The sequence below is a fragment of the Protomyctophum parallelum genome (assembly GCF_964188405.1).
Source record: "Protomyctophum parallelum genome assembly, chromosome: 1".
NCBI classification, from domain to species: Eukaryota; Metazoa; Chordata; class Actinopteri; order Myctophiformes; family Myctophidae; genus Protomyctophum; species Protomyctophum parallelum.
Window position 1 is genome coordinate 24,343,196 of NC_139697.1, and position 27,616 is coordinate 24,370,811.

A 27,616-nucleotide genomic window follows, 5' to 3' on the forward strand; every position below is an offset into this window, starting at 1 on the left:
GACATCTAGTACTGAGGGAGGGAGGGGTAGAGAGAAGGGGGTGGGGGGGGGGGGGGGCATTGTAAGACAGCACAGAGAAGTACTGCTGTGTGCAGGGACAGCAGAAAGGGGAAATCAAATGGAGATCAAGCATTGGCTCTCAATAACTCATCCATGCCTGAAATGAGGTGTGTGTGTGTGTGTGTGTGTGTGTGTGTGTGTGTGTGCGCGTACGTGCGCGTACGTGCATTTCATTTTGTTATATCTCATCAGTATATAACAATATACTGTAATAATCAGTTTAGAGAGTACAGTGTGCAGGGTGAAGAGAAGGGTGACAGGGGTGATGGGGTTCCATTCAGACAGTGTATCAGGGGGTGATAATAACATGAATAAAGCCATGGTTGAGAGTAAGGCTGACAAAGCGCAAGGCAGGGCTTGCATGCTACAGTAGATATGCACACAATGGACCTGGCAACCCTTTCATTTCTTTCTCCCTATGGGGGATATTTTCCAATGATAGCCACAACCTACTGTAAGTCATGTCATCATATCTCAAAGACTAAACTTCTTGAGCTTGGACAATTAAATGTTATTTTTTAAATGGAGTATGTGGGCTGGTGATAAATAATTCATCTTCCCTTCAGTTTTACACATGGTGTTGTGAATAAATTATGGGATTGCCATTTGTACGTAACGTAATGCATGCATGCATGAAGTGTACGAGAGAGACACATGGAGGGAGAGAGAGACACATTTATGTTAGAGGTCTACACGTTCTATCTTTCTTTATGGACAGCTTGTATTTACTACAGCTGGCAGGCCTCTAGAATTTTTAATGCCATTCACCTCCTTGCCAGCGACGATGGATTTCCTATTTCTGTTGCCGAGTGGTTGATAACTGACTGAATGTCCCATGGACAATAGGCTCAGTGCATGTGAATTTTTACTTGTATTTTACTGTAATCTCCCACTTGGGTTAAACATGTTGCAACAAAATCAGCCTCATTACCATTCAGGCCACACTCAATCTCAGCCAGCTCCTCCCATTCCTAAATCTGCTGCTGTGTTTGGTCTTCAAGCACGACTTCCTCAATGCCAGCATGGAGTATCTCTCTATCTTTCTGTCTGTTTCCTCTCTCTTGCTTTTGGCATTGTTAGAGATATCATTCATTCAGCAACAGTCCATTGATAATGAACAAACACTGACAAAAGACAACCACCGACCGTGGGAGCCACACACACACACACACACACACACACACACACACACACACACACACACACACACACACACACACACTGCTTTTGATTAAAGGAAGGGCCTGATATTCATAATCTCATCCTCATCCTTGCCCGTCTGGAAATTATGGGTGGACCACCCTTTGCACCATGGACAAGGACAAGGTCATGTTATTCAATTCAATCAATCAGTGAACCTATCTAAAGCAGGGCCACTCGCAAGCCCTCGTTTCAAACAGCAGTAAAACTAGGATGTATTGTACAGTATGAAGAAGCCTTCATTTCCACAGGAGACAGTGAGAGGTGTACGCATGTGCGTGTGTAGAGAGTGAGAACACTATCCTAGCTGACACGGTTGCTCTGGGGAGGGTTTTCCTCGACGCCGTCACATGCTGCACGCGAGCAAAAGGGTGGGGGGCGGAGCGATGGATATTATGCAAGGGGTTCTCTCTGTCTGTCTGTCTGTCTGCCTTCCTGCCTGCCTGTCTGTCTGTCTGTCACTGTCTGTCTGTCTGTCTGTCTGTCTGTCTGTCTGTCTGTCTGTCTGTCTGTCTGTCTGTCTGTCTGTCTGTCTGTCTGTCTGTCTGTCTGTCTGTCTGTTTTATCACAGAAGGTGCTGTTGGCTGGGCTATAGTGCAGCCCCAGCCCTGCCGCCGGTTCCATCACGGCCCTAATGGGCTGGAAGATGGCAGTTTCCAGGGTTGATTGCATACACTGTCTGGAATGATCAACGCCTCCTGCTGTGTGTTACAAAACTGACACTCCCGTGACTGCCTGCATCACAGAACTGCAGCGTACAACATGGAATAAACTAAGAGAGTATACAGTACACACTAGTGGTTCTCAACATAGGGTCCGGGGACCCCAGAGGTCCATGGGGGGGTTTCCAGGGGGTCCTCACAGCTAAATGGGCGACAGTTAACCGTCACCATGCATGTGCTGTGCCAGTAAATACGAGATAATGAATATTTGTGTCATCATCATGTGCAAGTACAGTGTACAGTCCATGCCTGAAATGCATCATTTTAGAATGTAAAGGATTCCAATGACAGACCATAATTATATATGTTTTTTGTTTTTTTTTAAGGAAAAATCTAATGGGACCCCCATGATGTGGCCTAAATGCATATCAAATTACGGGTCCTTGACAATAATGGGTGTTTTTCACAATACTTTGATTTAGTCTTGAATAACACACCATTTAGTCTTAGTCCTATTTATTCTTCTGAAAAACCTTAGTCTTTAGTCTTCTTAGTCAACAAAATTAACACTGGTTGAGACATGGTTTACATTTACACTACCACTGCTGCACATCTGCTCATGCATGGAGAAATTCCAGCTGTCTAGGCTGTTGAGTGTACGCAGAGGGGAGACAAAACACACGATTTTGAACTTCTCGTTTAATCAATGCCACTTGCCATTTTTTATGTTTTGGTATTAAGAAAATAAAACTAATAAAGAAAATAAATCATGCTTGCTTTTGCCATGGGCTGCAGCCGTTGCACGAATCTAATTTAACACGTTTTCCCTCGCGCTTATAGGGTTGTTGTCGTCCAAATAAATATTTGTAAAATGAAGTCCAAATATTTATATTGTGCAAACAGTGCAATGAATCAATTCGCCAGCTGAGAGAGCTAGAGGGACTGGCGGCCAAAGAGTGGGCGGTGGACGGGGGTGTGTTCACACGACCATCATTTAAAAAATCCCACTCTCTCTACACATGCGCATCGATTTGAAGAGAATACGCCATATTGAATTCCCGTAGGGAAATCTGCTAGCATTTTTTCAGCTAGCGGCGTCAAGGGCCACTTTATCAATGTGGTCCGGGTCGGTTTAATGTTTTAACACTTTTTTTTCTCCTCGTAACGCAGGGGTTGACTAGCAGCAGGGTCTTTGGGAAGTCGCGCGGGTTTGTAACATTGTAACCGGGGTCGGTGGTTTAGTTACCAAGAGAGAGGGGGAAAAAAAGAAGTTGAATGGATCCGAGGATCGCTTGGATTCAGCCCGAACAGAAAGGACCTGCGAACGCCTTATGGATGCACGTCTGGGAGACGTCTCAGGGAGGACGGGCACATCAGCACCGTAATAATCAATGTCTCAATTATCCAGCACCGCTGGACGTTTTTAAACATGTCGCGGCGTCAGGCGACAACCGGAACGTTATTCCCGTTGCGTGTCTGAACGGTAGCAGCAGCAGCAGCCATCACGGCGGCATCACGAACGGCAGCAACGTTAACCACGGCGCTGCCGCGATCATGCTGCCAACCGCCGCCACCGGGAACCCTCTGACCCCGCCGAACGGCACGGCGGCGGACCATCATCCCCACGGCGAGGGGGAAGGAGGAGGCAGAATGCCCCCGAAGAGCTGCTCCACATCCTCCTCCTCATCCCAGGAATCCACTGGCACGGACAGTCCATCCCCTAACTGCTTCTCGGTATTATTAGAAAGGACTATTGGCGGCGGCGGTGGTGGTGGTGGTGGAGGAGCCGGGGGACATCATGCATTCACGGGGAATAATCTGAATCAGAACGTGGGAGGAGGTGCCAATAATGTCTTTAACTTCAATGACAGCGTCATGCACAATAATGTCAACCATTATCTCCAGCAACAGCAGCAGCAGCAAGAGGGGCATCACCTTCATCATCATCATCATCACCCAACGTTCACTTACACACAGCAGCAGCAGCAGCAGATCTGTGGGATTAAGCGTCACCAGGTTCACCACCCTCCTACATCTGGACCCGTCATAAATCATCACAACCACGGCCACCACCACCACCACCACCACCACCATCACCTCCATCACCCGGGCCGGAGGAAAAGTAGCGAGAACAAGGCGAGCACGTATGGCATGAATTACATGCTCAATGCAAACTGCACTACTAATGACAACTATAACGAGGCCACCCGATGGACCCCCTGGAAGACCAGAAACTACAACCCCGGTGTCCTCGGGTGAGAACTAGGAAGATCCATTCCGCTGAAGATGTTCTTAAGTGTTTTATTTTTTGTATTTGAAAGAATCTTGTCAATGTCGAGGAGAAGCTTTAAAAGGAGGTTTAATTTATTGATATTATTCTTGTGTCACGCAAGTGTGTGTCAAGACGGAAAGAGAATTAAGTGGGTAAAGTGTCGACCTGAGTCGCATCGATACTTTTTGTATTTGGAAATGCCCTCCTATTTGCATGTATGTCAAAGTTATTTGCGTCAGAAATGATTAATTTCTGTCCACTGGCAGCGAGTCAAGTACAAGCACATGAGTAAAGCTTAAAAAATGACTCGCTTGCTTAATTTTTTTTAGCTGATCTTCAAGCTAACAAGGTAGCTTGTAGATCTGTCTTGCTTGGCATGCGACTGCATAGTACCGGTAGCTAACCCCAATTTCCCAGTTTGAGGCTAGCAAGTGGCTTGGCAAGCTAATGTAGCTAACTGATTTATCCATTCAGCCGGTACTGTCTTCTGTGATTATAGGTTAGGAGGCTAACATGAGCACAAAGCTAATTTCCCCCTTCATATATAATGTTCAGAACCAGTAGGTCAGTGTATTGTGCCCCCTCACATTCAGAACAGTTTGATGGGGCCCCTCTCCCTCACACCAGACACATCTAGTGACATTTGAGATCATGCTTGGAGGCCCTTCCTGTAAAGTGAAATGTTAAACGTGCTTTATTGATTTTTACGCTAGAAGTTTAGTTCAATGATTGATAAGACAATTGTCCTGAACTTGTAAGTAATAATTTAGCAAATAGTATTTACACACACACACACACACACACACACACACACACACACACACACACACACACACACACGTCATACACCCCCCCCAATGTCTAATTTAGGGGAAATCTTTGTCCAGCCTTTGGACATTGTTTAATAATGAGGCTGATGGGTTCATGTCAGAGGGTTGGGGTCATGAAACGGTTAACTTGTGGAGACCAGAGCAGTTCATACAGTTCTTGGTATAATGTTGAGACAATCATGTGAGTCATTCAGTACAACTGTTACTGAAATGATCCACCAGGTTGTCAGACTTGTAAGAAATACATTTTGAGAATATTGGCTGTTAACTTGAGCTCCAAAGCTGAATCTTAAGGACAGCAAATATCACGTGATCTAAAAGGGCATTGATTTCAAACATGATGCAGTTCCACTAAAAAATCTCTATAATAATGTGAAATGTGCCCCAGGGCCATGTTTTATGGTTCCATTTACAATCTAATAACTATCACAAACAGGAGTGTGGGGCACACTCTTCCCTCACTGGTGAAGGTTACTACCAAAGTAGCTTGGCCTTTGGCATACAAAGTGAAATTTAGCTGATCGGTTAGTTTACCGTATATCCCTTTTTACTTAAACCACTGTTATTCATTGGAACGGTCATACTTATACTCTTAAACATCTTAATAGCACTAGTTATCAAGTTTTGACAAAGACTCACAGAAATGAGAGAGAGAGGAAGTTCCGATGTGTTGCACGAACCTGTGATGTTTGTAATGGAGGTTTACACCCACCTGGGATTTCTTTCAGTGCAAGAATTTGGTGCTTGTCAGGAAAGCAGTGAATCTTTGTGAAACTGAAGGGGTTCTGCTTAAGCCCCTTCCCAGATCTTCATAATAATTTTATGCCTTGTCATGCAAAAGGGTGCATTTCATCTCAATTAGGCAAATGCTTGTTAAGTAGTAAGTTAAGTGGTTTTATAGTCCTATATGTCTAGCCTGTGAATGTAACTTGGCTATCTAATCTTGCACCACATGAGGGTGCCCTTGCAACCGGATTGCTTTGAAATCCACATATTCAGGCATGATGCACCTTTTGTATTAGGGAAAATACGGTAACTGAATAGTTGAGTGTGCTACATTGGCCTCATTGTAATGACTGCGTGTCTTCCTGGGCAATTATGAATTAATGAATTAATGAATTATGAATTCATTGGTAATTGATGGTGGCAGGCAGTCTCGCTGCTCATGGGACACATTCCCAGATAAATGAATGGCCAGGGGGCTGAACAGAGATCCACTGTTCTTAGGCATCTGACTGGTCATAAATGTTTACATCATCCCATGCCCCTTTGCTGCCACACACACGCAAAGACATGCCAACAATTAAACATAAGTGGAGCTCAGGAGGACCACTTCTGATGTTGCTCTGGACGATGGATTTAGAATCCCTGTTGTTTTTCTTCTCAAAACCGTAGTTTAACTTCTGTACACCTTCACGATTTAGCATCGGCATGGATTTCTTGCCGTCTCTTGCCTGTCGGCAGGTTATCAATAGCTAGACTTGAGGTTAATGACGAGGATCGTCGGCCTAACAAGAATAGAAACATGAGGAAAACTAAGGAAAATAAGTACAGTACTGTTTTCAAGGGCAATTTGAGGGTTAGCTTTAGAATTGGGGTGATTGGGGATAAGGGTTAAGTTTAGACTTTGAGGATTAAGCTTAAGAGCTAGGAAATGAATGTAGTCCATTTGTGTGTGTGTGTCGTATAATAACCTCAATTACTTCTCTGTGCTCAGACTCCATGAAGAGGTGATGGACTTCTACAAGTTCATGTGTCCGAGGCCAGAGGAAGCAGCTATGAGGAAGGAGGTGGTCAACAGGATAGAGAATGTGATCAAGGAGCTGTGGCCTACTGCAGCCGTAAGAGACACACAAGCTTGTATTTTTGCCAAATAAATAAATGTTGTGGTGGGATGGGGGTTCCACATCACAGCAAAACAAGTTTAAAAGGGTTATTCAATGTGTTTGGGTCAAGGATAGCCATCTATGAACCTATACACTGACTCCATCATGCCTATGAAAGTGTAAAGAATTTGGCTGAATCATGACTGTTGCTACAATAATGGCTTCTACTAACTAACACATAGTCGGGAGGTTATTATTTGTGTGTTGGCACAAAACCTACTACCTTTACCAGACAAATTACTGCAGCAATTTGTGTCTTTTTGATAGACTGTTCAGGAGAGGAGAAATACAGATTCTCTTTTTTGTTTTAATGCAAAATGAGTTAATCGCACAGGCAGACTCTTCACATACTACATGTCTGAAATAAATGTCGGAGCTGAATTCAACATGTAAATATGAAATAAATTGCTAGGTGTAATGTTAAGAGTCCACAGAAGTGAACCTTTCATTCAAGCCTGTTTTCTCAACTCGCTGTTTTCTGCAAGACATTACTCTATATGCCATATCTCGAAAACTGGTGGGTCAAACTGAACAACCAATATGTCAATTTGAAGCTATGATTCCCTGCTTTCATAGGACATGAAAAAAATGAAAATTAAAAAAAGAAATTCAATGACTTAGCCATAGTCTGATGTGATGACAATTTTGATCGGTTTTGGTTTCATGTGTGTTAACAAAATTGCCAGAATTGTCTCATTTTTCTTTACCCAGACTAGATGTTAAATATCATTTTTACATCTGTGTGTTGTTCACTGGCCCAGTCTCCATGTTAGCATAACATGTTGGCTAACATAAAGACTTGAAGCCTATCGGAATCAGTTGCCAAAGTGAAGAAATAACCATACAGCAACTCCAAAGCTGTCTTATTCACACAATACACATGCAGGAAAACAATTGTAAACACGAGAGGTGTTTTCAGAGAAGTTAGACAGTTAGACTTTAACCATGAACGCCGTTTTGCATTGATGTTGACTGTTCAATTGGCATTTCTTTCATCTTTGCTTATTTTAGGTCAGGATCTTTGGCAGCTTCAGCACTGGTCTCTATCTTCCAACAAGGTAAGGCCTGTAGTGTGTGACACACACCGGGCTTGATGGCATGGCTAGTATTTTTATGTGGGGCTGGGTGATCTATCTTCAAACCACAATTGTGATTATTGAACGATAAAGTGAAACTAGGAGATCTACAAGCTCACAACGTGTGAGCTTGTAGATCTGCTTGTTTCACTTTTCCATCGGTACACTGGCAAAAACATTTATCGATTTTATTAATCAGTTAACCTACATGAGCAAGATTTAGGTCTGTTATTGGTTCTAAATAGTTTTGAAATATATTTTTTGGCTAATTACCCAGGCCTGTTCTCATGTCCAAACTTTGCTTTGCCCTCAGCGACATAGACCTGGTGGTGTTTGGGAAGTGGGAACGCCCCCCACTGCAGGAACTGGAGCAAGCCCTGCGGAAACACAACGTGGCAGAACCTTTCTCCATCAAAGTGTTAGACAAAGCTACAGTAAGTAGTGGCCAATGTCCTCCGCTCATTCTCATCCATGCCAAAAGCTAATATATCCATGGTTCAAAAACAAGAATCAAAGTTATTTTTGGAGGCTTTTTATTGATAGAACAGTAGTTGGACAGGAAACGGGGGGGGGGGAGGGAGGAGGGAGGAGAGAGAGCTGGGGAGTGACAAGCAGCAATGGCTGTCATGATTGGGACTCTACGCTACGTTGATACTATAGGTGCCTGGACTGCTACGCCAGCTGTCCGGGCCAGACTCAACTTTATTATCACATAAGGTTGGGCGATATGCCAATTTTTTTCAACCGCCCATCGTCTGACCAAGAATCGGCGATTGACGATGTATTCGTGTCATAAAAGTAAAGTGAGAACAGCTCAGATCTACAAGCTCTTAAGCTGCCTGTTTTTGCAGCTCCGTTCGCTAGGCGTTGAGAGCTTGTAGATCAGTCTGTTTCTGCTGCGCAGCCAGGGTAACTTGCTCCCTTGCCTCCGCGCACCGGTCTGTCGGAGGCTCGAAGCGGAGCCCACAAGCTCCTGCGGCCGGGCTGATCCACAGGCTCTCAAGGCATTGCGTCCTGCCTGTTTTTGCAGTGCCGTTCGCTACGCGTTGAGAGCTTGTAGATCTGTCCATTTTTGCAGCGCTGGTGTCGGGGTTCGTTCACGTTGATGATCCCCGAGCCTATACAGTGGAGAAGTCTTGAGCACAGGCTCAGAGGGGCGCTAACTCTAAGCTGAGCGCTAAGCTAACGTTGCCCGAGCCTATACAGTATAGGCTCGGGGATCGTTAGCTTAGCTTAGCGTGTAGCTACTGTTTCAACACACTGAACTAACTTCATCTATACTAACACTACCAGCCTGTTTTTTTTTTTTTTTCCCGACTTCACGGGTGGCGCATTGGGATTGTGATGAGACACGAGACAGCAGTGTGCATTCTGTTGTGACTGTATATTATTAAACTGCATGGGTCTGGACTCCGGAGCTACAGCCTCCCTCGGCTCTTACGGCTGCCGTTAGTGCCGTTCCCCGATGCTGCTGACTGCTGAGTGCGGGGAGTCGGACTGTGGGAGCATACCATTATAACGGGAGGAGGGGATTTCCACCCGGCCGCTTGCTGGCCCAAATTGATTCACATGCTGCTCACACTTTACAGGTTAATTGGGCTAAATCGTCCCGAAAAATCGCCTAATAAAAATATTCGGCGATTGGATTCGTATATTCGCGATTGACGATGTATTCGTATCGTCACCCAACCCTATTATCACATCACTGATTTACAGGTCTAAGGAACTGTGAATTTTTTTTTTTTTTTTGCACAAGCGCAGAGAGCAGGGAGAAAAAACAAACTATATCATAGATGGCTACATATACACATAACAGCAGCAGATGCAGTATATATATAACATGAGTATAAGCATAAAGGTGCAAACTTCATGGTCGGGGTACAAGTTCAAATATAGCATCGGATCTTTGTCGTATTCAATTGAACCCTAACATCCCTGTTCTGGGGATAACATTCTGAGAATCTAGCAGTTCTGCAAGTTCACAATGCATCATATTGTGTGTCACGTTGTGAGAATTGTACATCGGTTATTTTACAAAGTTCAGCGAAGACTGAAGATATGTAGTGTAGGTGAAAACATTAAAGGTATATTCAGTGATTTCACTTAATTCAAATATCACTTATTTTTTTGTTTTGTTGTGATAATCCTCCCTACTATAGAGTGTGCTGGCCATATAAGGAGTTCCTCCTTGTCCCCAGTTAACCCCTGGGGGTCAAAAAACCGTAGGTTTCGTTTTTGACTCTCTATCCTGATTGGACGAAAGGCTGGGTCCCACAGCCAAAAACGAAACCTAAGGTTTTTTGAGTAAAATCACTGAATATACCTTTAACGGGCGTAGTAGAGCCTGTGGGAATCCGCTCCATTAAATATAGGTTTTAAGTGGTTTTAACAAAAGATGGGGCAGTACTACAATTCACATTTTGTTTAGGTGCCAATCATTAAGCTGACAGACCAGGAGACGGAGGTCAAGGTGGACATCAGTTTCAACGTGGAGACTGGAGTCAAGGCTGCAGACTTCATCAAAGACTATGTTAAGGTAACGTCGTCAGACGAAAAAGCGATGTAAAGGCATCACCAAATGATTTTCTTTTAATGTGAAATATTCACTATGGCCTTTTGAACATTAATTCTTAAATGTTAAATCACAGGGGTGAAAGAGTTTAATACGCCATGTTTCAGTAGGGTATTTCTGTATTCTCCAACAGGCTATTTTCTTGTTCCCTCACCCATCAAATGTCAAATACTCTTACCTGTTTCAACCAATGCAGCTGCTAACATCTGGGCACAATCTGGCTCTACCAGCACCAGCTGTGTAGCTAACTCATTTTAGTTTAAGTTTGGTAAATGACATTTATCAGTATGTTTAGCACAGATGAACATTTGGCTAATTGTCTGCTATGAATAAAAGGAAAGCCACCAGAAACGGTGGAAGGAAAAGTACATGTTTGTACAACTTGAGCTAGAGAAGCCAATGTGCCGGCTTTAGCAGAGGTCTGTTATTGATCCAACATTTTCATGCACTTATTTGGGATGCCAGAGAAATTATAACCTTTTTCTCTGTCAATTGAGGGTTCAATTTCCCAAGAATGAGGGTCCCTTCCTAGTAGAAGTAGTCAACATGTAAACATCAGTTGATCTTTGATAGGTACAATTCTGAACGTTTTTGGAGTGAGTATATTGCAGTTTGGATGAACACAGGAATTCAGCTTCTCTCACATGGATGTTAAAAACAAACACTTGTTCTTTGCAGGCAAACATGAATTTTCCTATCATCCCATAGATTTTTTCCTGCTCTTTCCCACTCCAAACAGTGCAACTTCTCCCGTTTAAGAAGTGTACAAAATGAATGTGTTGTTGCAGAGAATATCTCCTGTCTGTTACTATTGTTAGTAAGTGGTGTTATCAATGCCATCGTTTATGGTTCATTGGAAAAGTATAGATGCACTCAATTATTTCAGAAAATTAACCTTAAGTAGTAACTGTAATTGTATGCTTGTTTATTAAGGACAAATATTTGTGTCCCCTAGTAACTAACATTCTTCAAATCACTTTTAACCCATTTTGACCTGAGATCAGATTCTAAAAATGTCTTCTACATCCTGACAGTTTTCAGAAAAAGCTGTTTATATGTCGTTAAAAATAAATTAAATTTTTTTTTAAAAAAGAGAGAAGAAAAAGCTGATCTACAAGCTCATAGCGCGCCACAGAGTGAGCTTGTAGATCTGCTATTTTTCAATAGCTAAAGCATAACATAATGCTAACACCAAAAGGGGATCCCACATTACAATATATATATATATTGGAGGCCTGGTGTAGTAGCAGATGCATGTCGGCTTCTATTCACTTCCAACGTCCTGGATTCTAAGGGTATTGTAGCACATACTCCAACACTTACATAGCACCTACTCCCCAAACACTTAATATAGCACATACTCCAAACACTTATAAAAGGTCAACCACCAACTTTGATATGCGAAGCTCCCTCGGGACTCAGGAGCTTATAACCACATACATACATGTCGTCTGTCTAAGCCACATGCATGTTGTTTCTAGTATAAGCCACTCTGTCAGTGTTTTTTTTTGTTTAGGTTTTTGCTCCAACATTTACAGTGCAAACTAAGAGCTGGTCGCAGTCCACCATAAATTACAGTATATATGCATGACATGCCGTGACTCGATTCTCTCGATTTGACCGTATACTCGTAAGCTGTAGAAGGAAATACAATCTTGAGAAGATTTGTGTCATGCCCCATTTACTGGCACCAGACAGTACTGTTAACACATTCCAACAGGAGACAAAAGCCACTTTCTTAAAAACAGAAAAAGGCATCATTTGTGCTATATTATGATGGATAGGCTTCAAAGGTTTCAAAGCCAATAGACCTTTATTTCAGTTCCCAAATCAAGCCTGGATAGACTCCAATGATTTTACACTAAGCATTGTGGTTGTGCTGCTAATGACCTTGTTATTATGACAAACTGTCAACAATGTACTCCATTGAGGTGATTTAAAAAAATCACACCCGTGTGAACTCAGTGGTACAACTCTGTGGGGGTCCCTGGAACGTCCAGACCCACAGGAACGTGCCCAGGGTTCCGGCCCGTTTCTGGGCGAGTCGCCCGTGTCCGAAACGGTCGAGAAATGACAGAGTTACTGTGTGGGTGGTCCGCAGGGGGTCCCCGGATCATCCAGACCCCCAGGAACGTGCCCAGGGGGCCGGGCGGCATTCACTTCTAGTAATTGTTACTAGTTGCCTAGTCGACTAGTTGTTTAACTACCTATTTTGTTTTCTTTTTTGGAAATAAATATTTGTACATTTAAAAACTGTGTACATTGGTGACTATAACTATAATCTACCTGATCTTGAGGCCCACAAAATCCCCCCCTTTTGTTTTTATTTTTTTCTTGTCAACTAGTACCAACAAGGTCGCGTTTTGGCGCGCAGGCCTTCGTCAGTGTCAAAATACTGACTCAGGCCTGTGCGCCGAAACGCGTTTGTCTGTCTGGTATGACTGCTGCTGCGGAGCATTATCTTTATTAATAAAGACTCTTACTCGACTGGAAGTGCGGATTTAATTCATTTTCTATATGTTCTTTTGGAATCTTCACCCAGCACACGCCTGAAACTATATAAAACTGTCTGAGTAGAGCGGGCCTTTTCCCCTGAAGTGAACCATTATACCGTTACCCTCACTCAGTTTTGAATACCGGTAATTTGTTGGTGTTTAAAAAGTATGGAGAAACGAAACTAGTCAACCTTTGTAAGGCAGGAAGGTGGAGCTTGTGCTGAAAGTTAAAGCAACAATCCTTACCCTGACCCGGGTCTCCTGCATGAGACCATATTCCTGACACTAGGGTCTACATTTCCCAATGGAAGAGTAGGGAGACCACATCCCAACCACTGGAGATGTGTACTAGTTATAATTAATTAACATACACTGATAGGATTTATTCTTTAAAATATGTCCTGTATTGCAGCTATAAGGTTCTATTTTAGACTGATGATATGCTGACACTGCTCATTGTACACTGTAGGTAAGCAACTTTTCGACAAATACAACACAGACCCAGAGTGGAATTTCCCTTTTTTAAAGGCAGACCCACCTCTGCCCTAGTCACAGCTGTAGTGACTAATGCAATGGTCGAATTCCAGTGCATTAATGTTCCAGGCAGCTGTCAAGAATACAGGATTTGCCTTTTTGTCTGCCGCATATTTGCGTGAGATTTCCTCTGAAATAACATGCCACAGCTTGACGGCGCTACCATCTGAGCGGCCGTGGGATCAGGTCGATGATGGTTGTTGTTGCATCTAAAGAGATCCTGCACAGTCTTGCCAATAAAGGTCGCTTCCCCTGCAGTCACAAGAATCTGTACTGCAGCTATTAGTTACAGCTTTCACTCGTAGGACACTTATAGCTGACAGGGCATGTCATCTGTGACATACAGTACGCGTACCTGGGGGTAATTCTACATTATTGATAAATAATTGTGTAGATACGACTAGCATTTCATCGCTTGTCGGGCAGAAACCTTGTATCTCTCCAAAATGTCATGTTTTTTTTTTTCATAAACAAATGGCCCATTTTATACTTCTTCATATGACCGTGTCATGCAAAAGTAGTGGAAATGACCGATTTACAAGTGTGGCTGTTTTCGACACAAGGTTCACAGTTTTGTACATAAGAGGTTTCTCCCCGACAGCGACAATGTTTTTTTTTTCCTCCTTCTTCTCCACCCTGTTTTGGAAGCAAGATCACATGTGGAGCCGAGATCGTTCTGCATATCCTTGTGATCCTTAGGATTGCTTGATCTCTCCACCAGTCACGTGGACCCATATGGATTTCTATACATGTCGTTAAAATTCCCCAGAGCTCTTCAGTGACCCTCAATAAGTTACATAAATGGGAGTTTATTATACTTAACTGACCTCCTTTTCACTTAGTTTTCCATACTATCCTCACCCCCATCTCTCTCTTTGTGTCTCTCCTTTGCACCACAGAAGTATCCAGTGCTGCCTTATCTCATCTTTGTTCTGAAGCAGTTTCTGCTGCAGAGGGACCTGAATGAAGTCTTCACCGGTGGCATCAGCTCCTACAGTCTCATCCTCATGGTCATCAGCTTCCTACAGGTAGGACACACACACAGGGGCGGGCGTGCGCGCACACACAACAACATCAACAACAAACAGGCCCGGCCCTTCCTACAGGCCGAGCATGTAGCCGCCTGGGGCGCCATGGCGGACCCAACTCTGTCTGCCCAGTGCCTCCCAGGCCAGTACCTCCCCAATGTCTGCCCAGGGCCTCCATAGTGACTTCCCAGTGCCCCCCCAGTGCCTCCCCATCGCCTCCATAGTGACTCTCCAGTGTCGTCGTCGTCCGTCCCCCCCCCCCCCCGTGCCTCCCCAGTGTCCCCCCAGTGCCTCCCCAGATTGCTCAGGACCGGCCCTGACAACCAATCGACTGTGGCTCAAGAGGTAGAGCAGGTCGTCCAATGATCCATGGGTCGGCGGTTCGAATCCCGGCTCTTCCTGTCTACATTCCGCAATCGGTGTATGAATGTGTGTGTGAATGGGTGAATGTAATGCACAATCTATGTAAAGCGCCTTGGATAAAGGCGCTATATAAATGCACCATTTACCATTTAACAAAGGGGAACACAGTGAAATGGAGGCTGCCATTACACTCCATAGACATCACATTGCACTTCGTTACCCAGAAGCCCTGAGGATCCAGCGTCAGTGATTTTTGTTTTCCGGTAACGTGATCCAAATGTGTGGCATTTCCGAGGAAATCCTTGTATGTCTTAAAAGTGATCAAATATGTCCGATAAAACAAATGAAACACAACTCGTGTAACATGTTTTGGATGGAATGGGGGTCAAAGTGTTAAACACTGGCATACCTATTCTGGGGGCAATATGTCTTTTGTTTTTTTCATCCCATGATTTTGCAACCCTTTTTTTTTCACCCAGTGTGAATTATCTAATGTAATCCTGGGCGCTACACTTTCTCTGCCAACCTGGGGAGAGCAACGGACTGACCTCATGCTTCCTTCTATGCATGAGGAGTCCAAGGCGCTTCTTTTCGCCTGACGGGGGAGTTTGGACGTAGCGTGTTGAAGGAACACGTTATTCGAACAAGTTCCTTTCCCCTCCCATCAGGTGCCTAAGCTGGCCAGGGGGAGGCAGTTTAGAGACCAAGATTGCTGCTGCATGTTTTCTTTTTGTGATGGTACCTACCCTAGGGGACACGGGGAGAACATGCAAACTCCACACAGAAAGGCCCTTTTGCCAACCCCACCCAGGGCACTGGAGGAGAGAACACGCCCACATCGCCCCCAGTGCAAATCGAATCCAGCACCTTCTAGATGTGAGGCGACAGCGCTACAGACGGCGCCTTCCGTGCCTCCATGGGGGCAATACATTGAATACAATCCGACCCCACTGACTAAAATCAAAGTTAAATACTTAACAAATTCATTGAGGTACTTCCTTCCCAGCATGCACGACATAATCATGGTGTTGGATCGGTCCAGCCAGCGGTTTGCAAGATTAGCGACAGACATCATACAGACGCACATACGGCGTCTCTTATGGACGGACACGCTGGAGAAAAAAAACCCCAAATGCAATGGCTAGTTCACAGTCGTGCACACTGTCATTACTAGTGTGATGTATGCTATAACCTCACATCCCCATCCATCCCTTCCTATTAGCGGCATCCTCGCATCGATGCCAGGAGTGACCAGGCCAACCTGGGGATCTTGCTCATAGAGTTCTTTGAGCTCTACGGACGCCATTTTAACTACTTGAAGACGGGCATCCGCATCAAGAATGGAGGAGCCTACGTTTCCAAGGAGGAGATGATGAAAGCCATGAACAACGGCTACCGGCCGTCCATGCTCTGCATAGAGGACCCACTGCTACCAGGTGTGTGTGCGTGTGTGTGTGTGTGTGTGTGTGTGTAGTGATGGTTTTCACGACTCCATCGTATGATATATTAATTTGTATATAAATTGGGCATTATTCATAGTAGTTGCTTGGTCATATTAACCAACAGTATCTTTAAATACTTCATAATGTTTGTGGGGAAATGCTTAAGTATTACCGATCATCATTCTTGCAATCCTTTTGAAGATGGATATGTGATAAAATGTAATCTCATAATCTTAATTGCTTATACTGGAGTTGGACTGGAGTTTGAGCAAAATCATCTACAAAGTCATACTCTTTTTGGCCCAGTCCGAATATCAAATTTAGTTTTTAGAATTTGTCACTCCCTCTAGTCTAATGTTCAATTTGAGAATCCCTTACGTAAAATGAAATTTCAAACACTAACCCAAATCCAAAGATTCATGATTGGAAATGTTTTTAATTAGTTTTTAATGAAATCTTCATGTTTTTATTTAGACTGCATAGATTCATATTTCGAGCACGTAACATAACCTCTCAACAGAAGAATGAGAACTAGGTTAAAACCTTAGAGTATATATGAATAGAGAAGGCACCCAGATGAAACCCTGAGGCGAAATGGACATAGTGGCCGAATGAAGGTATTGCAGCCTGGCCCCAAACACATGAACGCGCTGTCCGTTGACTATCATTGTACACGTTCACGACGGACGACGCTCGTGCGCGTTCAACGGCAGCGCGTTCATGTGTTTGGGGCCACTCACCACTGCAGTCCGTCCCAGAATGCACTCTGTTCCTACCAGGAAGGAGGAGTGAAATCGCCTCATGCGCTTTTGAGCAACTTAATGCAAGTGGATGGAAGGAGAACTCGGGTGTCTTTTCTATTCATATATACTCTAAGATTAAAACCCATTCAGGACGGGAACCCCTTTTGGTGTTGCAAGCATTATGTTATACTTTAGCTATTGAAAAATAGCGTGGCACCGAGTGCCGCGCTACGAGCTTAAATTGTGAAATTGTGGCTCAAATGTTTGAATATATATATATACATAGGCATGTAACGATTCACTCAACTCACGATACGATTTTTCACGATATTAAAGAAAATATATATTTTAAAGAAAAATTACCGTTTTTTAAATTTTATATAATTTATCTTCCCCCCCCCCCCTGAGATTCTTTTATTTAACCCATTCTGACCTGAGATCAGATTCATACGAGGTTTCCGCCGGACACACACTGGTCTGATGAACCCATTCTGACCTGAGATCAGATTCTAAAAATGTCAGTCGTTCTTTGATTTTGTTTTAAATAGCAGACCTACAAGCTCGTATCGCGCCACTCGGAGCTTGTAGATCTGCTATTTTTCAATAGCTAAAGCATAACATGATGCTAACAACAAAATGGGTGCCCGTTCAGAATGGGTTAACTACATTGCAAAAAAAGTAGCATTACTTTTGACAGTGCAGAAACATAATTGCCTTCCTTGATGAGCATCAACGACCATCACCTGTACACCTGTCACAGACACACAGCTCCCCTCTACAGTGCTCTACTACTGAAAGTGACTATCATTGCTCTCCAAAAGCACTTGAATATGATGGAATATGACTAAAGCTCACATTTCACATCGCACACTAGCCCCCCTAAACAAAACAAAAAAAGTCAGGATTTAGAAGAATCTTTTTTAATTTCAACATCAGGCCTAAATGGGTTATAAGAAGATAAAACGCTAGCTAAACCCAATAACTACGTATATGGAATGTTCAGGACGTTTTATGTGTGTGTTCAGGTAACGATGTGGGCAGGAGTTCATACGGGGCCCTGCATGTCAAGCATGTGTTTGACTACGCCTACACCGTCTTGGGTCATGCTGTGTCACCGATCGCACGGTCCTACCCCAACAACGACGCTGAGAGGTTAGATACACAAACTCCACGTGCAACTTTACTTCATTCAACCATCTGGTAACAGATTCCGACCTTGGGACAAAATATTTTGATATTGGCGTCACGATGTATTGATATTATCATATTTGGTCAAAACATATTTGTGATATTTGTAAAATAATAATACGATACTTTACTTTACACCCACAGCACCTTAGGGAGGATAATCAGATTGACCCAGGAAGTGATTGACTACCGGGAATGGATCATCAGGAAATGGGGAGGCAAGCACCTGGCACGCATGGAAAGCAGAGGTGAGATTCCTAAATCCATTTGTGCCCTACTCTGAATTCATACCTGGGTTACTGCCTGAGAGTCTCGCGTAGCCTGACGACTATCGGGCTATCTCGGAATGCTATATAGAGTCTGGAACTACACCTCCCGAAATCCGAGCAAGGAAGCTGCCATTTCCGTTCACGAAAATATATTGTAAAATATATTTTTTACATCATTCTAATTTCTGCTAAGCAGCAAGCTACTGTACACAGTATATGCTTGGATGATTTCGATTTATATTAGGATAAATGTGCGCGACTGTAAAGACGAAACGGAAGTGTGGAGGAGGTATCCCTTCCGCTTTCTCGCTTGTTCATGATCAGAGCTTCCATTCTCCAGACTGTTGCCTCTTGCAATTCTCAAATGCTTCCGTCATACAGTCTGGCAACGCGTTGACTACCACATGAGAGACCAAACGTCTACCACTCAAACAAGAGGGAATCACTGCTTTGACCACGGGGGATTTGCACGTACAGTATAAGCTTCAGTCAGATGTACTTGTCAACTACCTCCAACCACTGCACATATGCTAGAATTGACATGTTCTACAGTTCTACCATAGAGATTGGTCAAATAAAAATACATAATTAATTGCAGCGTTACGAGTTAAAACACTTAAAGAACAAAAAAACTGTACATTCAGGGAGAATGACTTGAGAGCAAGACATTATTTAGCAAGAATATTTTCCAAATAAGTGATAAATGAAATTGTAATCAACTCTGTGCAACAGTTTGTTCAGTGTCCTTACTTTTTGCCTTCCAGTTTTGCTTGCCAAAGATCCCGAGTTGGAGCAGCAGGAGCCGGTCGGGGTGGACGAGCAGCAGCGAGACTCAGGGTCCCCTCACAGCGCTGACTCGCCCATGTCCATCTCCAGTCCTCAGCAGCATTCCTCAGCATCCTCCGTGTCCTCGCTCTCTGGATCAGACAATGTAATGACACACACACACACACACACACACACACACACACACACACAGTAATTACTGCTAAAAATATATTGAATCTACAATCTCACAGCGCTTGTTGTAAGCTTTTAGATTTTCATCATATGATATGGAGGTGGTCTGAATTAGACTTAAAGGAGTAGTTCACTTTTCTTTGGGAAGGGGTGAACTCCTTTTAAGAGTGCTTGCAGCGATGAAGCTGTCATTACCAATCCTTCCTTTCTTGCTTTCTTCTTGATGTCTCAGGACTCTGATTCCACACCTCCATGCCCTGTCGCGCCACCTCCCTTGCCTCAGTACCGACCGTACCAACATCTGAGCCTGGCGTTACCTCCAGGCCTCACCATGAACAAGCCTGGCATGGGCCCCCAGTTCATCATTACTCCAGGTTCACAGGTAGGCACTGTAGCACTGCATTGATACATGCCCTGTTCCAAACTTCCAATCCACATTGTGTTAGCTCGCTCGCTGGGACAAGACTACTCTTTCTCTATGACAACAAACGAGGAGCGCGTGCGTGCGCGCGGCTGGCTAACAAGGCGAGCGGCCAGCCACCTGGGAAACAAACTTCTGTGTGTTTTTAACGAGCAAGGAGGATGCAAGACGACGACAAAGTTGGTCCCCCAAAGTTTCACCAAAGTCTGCAAATACCTTTGACTGCGCACATACCTGGATATAGCCTATAATAACAATGTTGATATCTACTGCCGCTGTTTGTGGTTGAAACCCAACATTGGATACGATGTCACGAAGTAAACAAGCTAATGACCAGTAATTCTACACAAAGCTAATGTGACACACTGACACCTCATAACCCCTGTCTCATCAAATTCTCGACAAGATGCAGTCAATATTACTCGTCTCATACACCAATATGAATTTCTATTCTGCAACTATAAAGTACAATGTTATAAACTAACATGAATTAAAAGACTTCAGGCCCATTGCTCTTACTTCCATTTTGGGAAAATGTTTTGAAGTTTGAGTTATAAGCAAACAAATTACAGCGACTGTTTCTAACAGCTTATATCATCTCCCATTTGCTTATAAAAGTCAGAGGGGAACTATCAGCGTGTTTAACACGCTGTCCAAGCATCTCCAAGTCCCCTCCCACTTTGCCAGGGTCCTTTTTATTGATTTTTACCTCTGCTTTCAACAGCATGCAGATACACACCCTTCTGGCAGAGACTCATTGACGTAGGGGTAAATGGAGGTATTATCCATCTTGTCGGAGACTTCCTCTCTGACCGGCCTCAACAGGTCCGTGTGAATGATACTCGGTCCGACATCACGCCGGGGACTACCGTATCTTATCCCCCTTACTTTTCTCCTTAAACAAACATATCCTGGTCTAAATGGAATTCATTTGTGTATAAGTATGCGGATGATATGGCCCTGGTTGCCTTACTTAAGAAGGGGGACACAGCATACAGAGCATATGTGTCATCTCTCCAGAACCCCTACTACACAAGCTTAACTCCTTTAGAGTGAGCAAGCACATTATTATAAGAACCTGATCGAGGGAATCTTGACATTTAACATGGCAATGTGGTATGGCAACCCATTCTGGGCGGGAAACCCTTTTGGTGTGTTAAGCATTACGTTATACTTTAGCTATGGAAAAATAGCAGATCTTCAAGCTCATAGCAAGGCACAGAGTGCCGCACTACGAGCTTGTAGATCTGCTATTTTTTTTTAATCGTGAAAAGAATAGTCCTCGGGTCTAAATGGGTTAATGCAAAAGGAAGAAGCAAGCAATTTTTTAGCAATCGATGAAACGTGAAAAATCTCAAATTATATAATTGAAAAAATTGCTTGTAGGTCAGCTATTTTTGTGAATTTTAAGAATTCTTGAAAGATTTAAAATTAAATAATGAAATCAATTGCCAAACATTATTTAGAACCGAATTTTAACCCATTTTGGGCGGGAACCCCTTTTGGTGTTTTAAACATTATGTTATAATTTAGCTATTGAAAAATAGCAGATCTACAAGCTCATAGCGCGAGTGGCGCGCTACGAGCTTGTAGGTCTGCTATTTTTTTTAAATCTTAAAAATGTGGCGCAAATCTTTGATTGATATTCTTTCAAAGTAAATGTTTTTAACTCTGGTCTAAATGGTGTAACTGTTGCACACCTACTAACTTCTGTCCCGTTTGTCTCTTTGTGTCCCCTTCCTTCCTTCCCGACCGCCAGGCTCACATGTCGCTGCCTGCCGGTCTGGCGCTGCACTCCCTGCCTGGCAGACAGGTGTGTATAGACACCGCCGGACTCCCCTCCTCCTTCTTCCACATGCACCCCCAGCCTCATGCACATGCCCCCGCCCCCTCCTCCAGCCCCCAGCCTCCTCCTCCTCCTCCTCACACACACCAGGTAGGCGCCGGATGGCCACTTAAAAACTCACACGCAACAACAACAACACACTGTTAACGTTTTGATTTTGATTTTATTTGGCCTTTTACAAAGGTTGAAGTCCCATTCTGATACAAGGCATCTTTTCCTTTACCCATTTAGGCCTGACGTTTGCGCCACATTTTCACGATTTTTCAAAAATAGCAGACCTACAAGCTCGTAGCGTGCCACTCGGTGGCGCGCTATGAGCTTGTAGATCTGCTATTTTTCAATAGCTAAAGCATAACATAATGCTAACACCAAAAGGGGTTCCTGCCCAGAATGGGTTAAGGGAGCTCTAGCAGCAATACAAGATGTTCCAACTCCCGGTTCCCACACAGCCATGAAATTCCTGGAAATATTTTTTTAAATTAGACTATTTCCACTCCTGGAAGAGTTTTTGAATGTATCGAGTGTATTTGCATTATTATATTATGCATTATTTTTGGCCATTAATGAAAAACATGTCTAACATTGCATGAAATATCTAACCTAATAAAGTAGTTTTGAGCCGATGCGTCCACTGGACGTGTCAGCTCTGTCACCGTCGGGGGAATATTCCCTTTTTTAATTAATGGGTGGCTCCACTGCCTACGATGCGTTGCGTTCGGTGACTGCTTTAAAATTGCCCCGGTTCGTTTTTTGACCCGTGTCACACGTGTCTAGTGGAGCCCCGCCGTAATACCTCGCGTAACAAAAGGGACAGACCTACAAGCTCACAATGTGCTTTGATGCATTATGTGCTTGTAGATCTTTTGATGATGATGTTGATAAGAGCACCTCTCACTTCACACGGGTGTGATTTTTTTTCATATATATATATATATATATATATATATATATATATTTAAAGCTTCTCTGAGCACAGGTCTCTGCCACTGTAGGTTATTGTAGGCCAGCAATGTTGATGGAATATGAAAAAGTCTGACGGATCACTCTTGATCACATGACTATAAAGATGATGTGTAAAACGTTTCATGGCAATCTATTTAAGTTGAGCCTTTGCATTCGCCTGTAAGGTCGTTGAACTAGGGTGAGTGCTACAGCAAGTGATACGGGCCAAGATGGAGTCTGAAGAGGTGGGTTTTAGACTACTGTGGAAGATTGGGAGTGAGTCTGCAGTTCTGATTGTAATGGGAAGTGCATTCCACAGTTTTGGAGCCATAAGGGAGAAGAGTTTGGGACGTGTGGAGCGTTTTCCCGGCGTTTTTAGCGAAGGTACTTCCAGCTTCCCTGCGTTGGCTGATCTGAGTGCGCGGGAGGGTTTGTAGGGTTCGATCATGGACGGACGCTAAGGGTGCAAAGCGTGGTCAAAATGTGGTCTCGGCCACGTCGCTTGGGGAGATAATAAAACAATTTTATATATACATACTGTGGCAACAACTAAAATGGCACGGACCTGAGGCCGTTTCTAAAAACGCCTTCTAAATGTTGTGGATGTGCTCTTTCCTTTCATCACCATTTTAAGTTTTCAGAAAAACGTAACATTTTATACACAAGATGGATAGTTGTGATATATCTCAACAACTAAAATGACATGTAGGCGTTCCAGGCTTGAAATGTATAACGATGTATAAGGTCTGACAGTTTAAACACAGTAGTTGGCATATAAAAAAAATGTCTTCCATGTCGTGTGTCCCCCTCCCTCGACCCCCCCCTCCCCCCCGCCAGAATGGAGCCACCAAGTTCAACGTGAAGGCCGTCTACAACCCAGCGCTGGTCAGCAACGCCAGCACCGTTCTGGCCGCCAACAACCGCAACGGACACACGATTCATGCCCACACGCACACGCAGAACAACCGCAGCACCTGGCGACGCAGGAAGCGAGACAGCCTGCCCGTCAGCCTCAGCAGATAGAGAACACTCCACATCCCCCACATCTTCTTCTTCCTCTCGGTTTGCTCATCCCGGCACCTCTTCATCCTGGGGGAGGACAACGGACCCAGATGAGCCCATTTTCTGAAAATGGCAGATGTACAAGGTCACGACGCGTCACAAGATCTGCCGTTTTCAGCGTGCGACACTGTCGTACGACGAAGTATATACTATAAACCCAGGCTTATCGACGGAGACCAGCAGTGAACTCATTCTTTCTCTCTCGCAGGCTGCCTCCATGGGAGAATACAGCCTGCATCCGTTGCATTTCTCCCCTCTTCCCTAGTCTCCACCTTTTCTGTTTACTCATTCTGTCCATCTCTGCATGTGTCTTTTTTTTTTCTTTTTTTCTTTTTTTTGCATTCAGTTTTACTGGAGCAGGGCAGACTGGCACTCTGCCTGACAGCATGGCGCACCCGACAGATATCTACTCGGATTTGAGTTTTGTCTGTTCACTTGAGTTCACCATCGCTTCTTCTTTTGCGTTGTACTTAGTTCTTTCACTGTGCTTAATGCTTATCATTTTGGGACTGGTAGTGATTGTTAACTGTAAGGTGGGGAGCAACAAATCCGTGTTTGGTGTCCCGTAGGATCCTATTCTGGTGAACTTGTCTTGACCATGTCTCTACGCTGTTCTCAAACCCGCGCAGCCAAGCTGCCTGTTCTTGACCTTCATAACGTATTTCCATTGTACTCACTTACGGTCAAACGGTTTTTGATTTGTGCAATAGTGTTTCTTTTTTTTTCTTTTCTTTTTTGTAAGTACGGTAAATGTTTATTTAACTTTGTGTGCATATGTAAAAACCTTTTTATATGCTTATTTTATTTTTGTAGAATATTTTTTTGTTATTTTTGCAGAGTTTACAGAACCCTTCTCCAGGCAGCATCTATGGAGCGTGTGTATTGGCTGGCGAAGTGTGTGTGTGTGTGTGTGTGTGTGTGTGTGTGTGTGTGTGTGTGTATTGACTGTGGAAAGTGAGGTTGAGATGTCCCCCATGGACCACCCCCCTACGCCTCACGGATGTTGTATTTGGTGTCATAGGAAACGGGACAGTGGCGAGGAGATATACGGTATATATTTTTTGTCTCATGGATCTTCCTTCCTGTCACGCCTCTCTCTTGGTCTTCTGAAAACCACGGTCCAAGGTGAGCCTGGACGGAGGAGCAATGCTGAAATGAACCTTGGGATATCGGAACAGATGTAAATCTGCCTTATCCCACAAGAGGGAGGTCTTGTTCTAGACAGTGTAGAAACTCCAGCTTGAACAGAGTGTTCGCACCACTACCGCAGTGAGTGTGTGGGCCCCTTATGTCAGACTGTACTATTAACATACCTTGTCAGGGGGAGGTGTGGCAGAAAGTCTGCCATCATTGTCTTGGCATTCTGTCTGTGCACTGTCCCGTAACGGGAGGTGATTTTAACAATGAAAGCAATTCGATCACAGGACCTTTGTTTGTTTTTTTTTTTTCTTTTCAGCATGATAGCCCAACTTCCTCAAACGTGTCGTATGCTTGTGTGTCTTCATAAGTGTGTTTGTCTCCTTGTATTAAAGTGATGTATGAGGGCTTGGGCTTTTAGATGAAGAGACAGTTTAAAAAACACTCACCTGAACTTGAAGCGCAAGAGTTAAAACCGCCAGTTGACGCAAAGCCCACTGATCCGGGATCTGAGAAGTCGTGCCATGTTTGTGACGTGGTCATGGAAATCTTGTCCCCAGGTCACAACAACCTGAGATTCAGCTCTTACCTGTAGCTGTAATCAGTGCAGAACAATACTAAGGTGCTTAATGATGAGGCCCTCTCTTTCATTGCAAAAGGACAAGAGGAGGGAGGGTTTTTTCCCAAACCACGGACCCTAGAGAAAGGGAATTATATTTTGATTCCGTTGTGGAATCTTGTGGATATTTGATTGCCAGGTACTTCCGCTAGTTGTTTGCAATGCCTTTCTTTGTGTTTACTTGGGGTGTGTACGTAGTTTTTGCGGGCGCACAGTTTTAACAACACATGCATACATTACTCACAGATGGGACTGTCGGAGGCTGTGACATGCTGTGACACTGGCATGCTGCACATGCCGGTGTTATTACTATGCAAGTGGATTTATTTCTAATGAACGTGTCACCTCTATTACCCCCCCGCCCCCCCCATGACAACCACTGCTTGTTGGGACTTGGAGTAATGTTACCAACTTGTCAGACTAGAGTTTTGGCATTTCTACCATCAGATGGGCGGACTTGCCAGCCGACTCACTGGTGAACTAGCCCAGACCCCCTTTCCCGACCATCACAACACCCCATGTATCTGTATGTAAGCCTTGATACGTTTGAAATTCTGGTTTTGTACATCTGTCGGTCCAATGTAAGGATTGGGGTTGTTCATGTTTGGTTCTGTGTAGTGTCTCTCAGTGAAGTGTGTGAGAAACTGAGCCAGAATCAAAACCACTGCAGTTTTTTTCTTTAAAAGAATGTTTTATCCATCACCCTGCAGCCCGTGAACCATTGCACCCAGAGAGCGACTTGCGCTCTGCAGTGCCCCCATTGGAACTGGGTACACGGATGTCTGGCTTCTGACTCCTCCACATTACTGAGACTGTTCTGAACTTTACACTCTGTATTTTTATATTTATATTTAAAACACGGTAACTTGATTGGTTGGTCAAACCTCCACCAGGCCCTGTTCTTCTTCAGTGTCATAAAAGGAGATTGTGGTGCTGCCTTTCCCAACCTAAAGACTCCCAAGACAGAATAGACAATATAGACTAATTTGGCCCTTAGGTGGAGACTGAAGATATCTCCCATTTTATGGTTTGATAAAAGTCGCACCAAATCAAGTGTCTCAAAGCACAATGAATAGTCAAATGCTGTGCAGTGACATTAATTGCCGAAAACTGCATAAACTGCATTTCCACATTTTGGATCATGTATTTTCACACACAGACAAAATTGGGAGAACAAGTCCCATGAAATGTCTGATCATCAGTGCCAGCTTGTTTGGAATCCTAAAGCTGTCATCCCCCTCAAGCTCTGTCCGGGAGAAAAGGAAATAAGCCAGCACAAATGTAAAAGCTGTAAAACAAAACAAACGCAAAACGAGCATTAGTGGAGGTTTGTCGACCAGGTTCAAGTTGCCTGCCATTCGCCAGAGCTGAGACTGACATGCGGTAAACTTAACAAGTCTGTACATTTTAGTGGTCCTGTGTAGCTTGCTGTCCTTTGTTCACCTTTTTCCTCTGGTATTGGGGTGATTGGACAAGTGAAAGCAACATACCTGGTCACCTGACATTGCTTTGACCGATCCACATTAGTGTAAGTGAGTGAAAGGGAAGCACAGTTAAGAGAGTGACAGTGAACCGCTGAGATTCTGGCGTACATATGTATGCAATGTAACGCACCCCCATTGCAATACAATGAGGGATTTTAAACTGGTGGCTGCCATTTAGGGAAAGGTGGCAGCCCCCTCTGTGTCCTGGCCAATTCATCTGGGCAGTAGCCCTCAAAATGGCTGCTTAGCTAGTGGTGGCCGGAGGGACTCCACTGCCCGGCTTTTGTTTTGAACATTTTTATGTACCGGTATATTTTTTTCTATTTTATTTTTTAATAAACATTTTAAAACTGCCAGTCACTGTAAAGGTATTTTATTTTGTGTTTTGAATGTAGTGACTTGTAGTCTAGTAGTGTGACAGCCTTTTAGGATGTACTATTGTACTTATAGATACTTGGCATGACCGATGACCTGATAAAGTTGACCCTTCTTCCAAGATGCTGGGTGGCTACCAGACAATGAATT

At 43.9% G+C, this 27,616-nt stretch overlaps 1 protein-coding gene across 1 annotated transcript; it reads left to right on the forward strand.

Moving 5' to 3' along the window:
• The first annotated feature begins 3,100 nt into the window (after positions 1 to 3,100).
• tent4a (terminal nucleotidyltransferase 4A) lies at positions 3,101 to 27,447 on the forward strand. Its single transcript, XM_083771766.1, has 13 exons — positions 3,101 to 4,177; positions 6,742 to 6,865; positions 7,922 to 7,968; positions 8,300 to 8,420; positions 10,415 to 10,522; positions 14,487 to 14,615; positions 16,201 to 16,414; positions 18,189 to 18,315; positions 18,496 to 18,599; positions 19,385 to 19,551; positions 19,813 to 19,962; positions 21,761 to 21,937; positions 23,627 to 27,447. Exons 1-13 carry the CDS (start codon positions 3,198 to 3,200, stop codon positions 23,810 to 23,812), a joined length of 2,634 nt encoding a protein of 877 aa, XP_083627892.1. The 5' UTR covers positions 3,101 to 3,197; the 3' UTR covers positions 23,813 to 27,447.
• Positions 27,448 to 27,616: the final 169 nt, after the last annotated feature.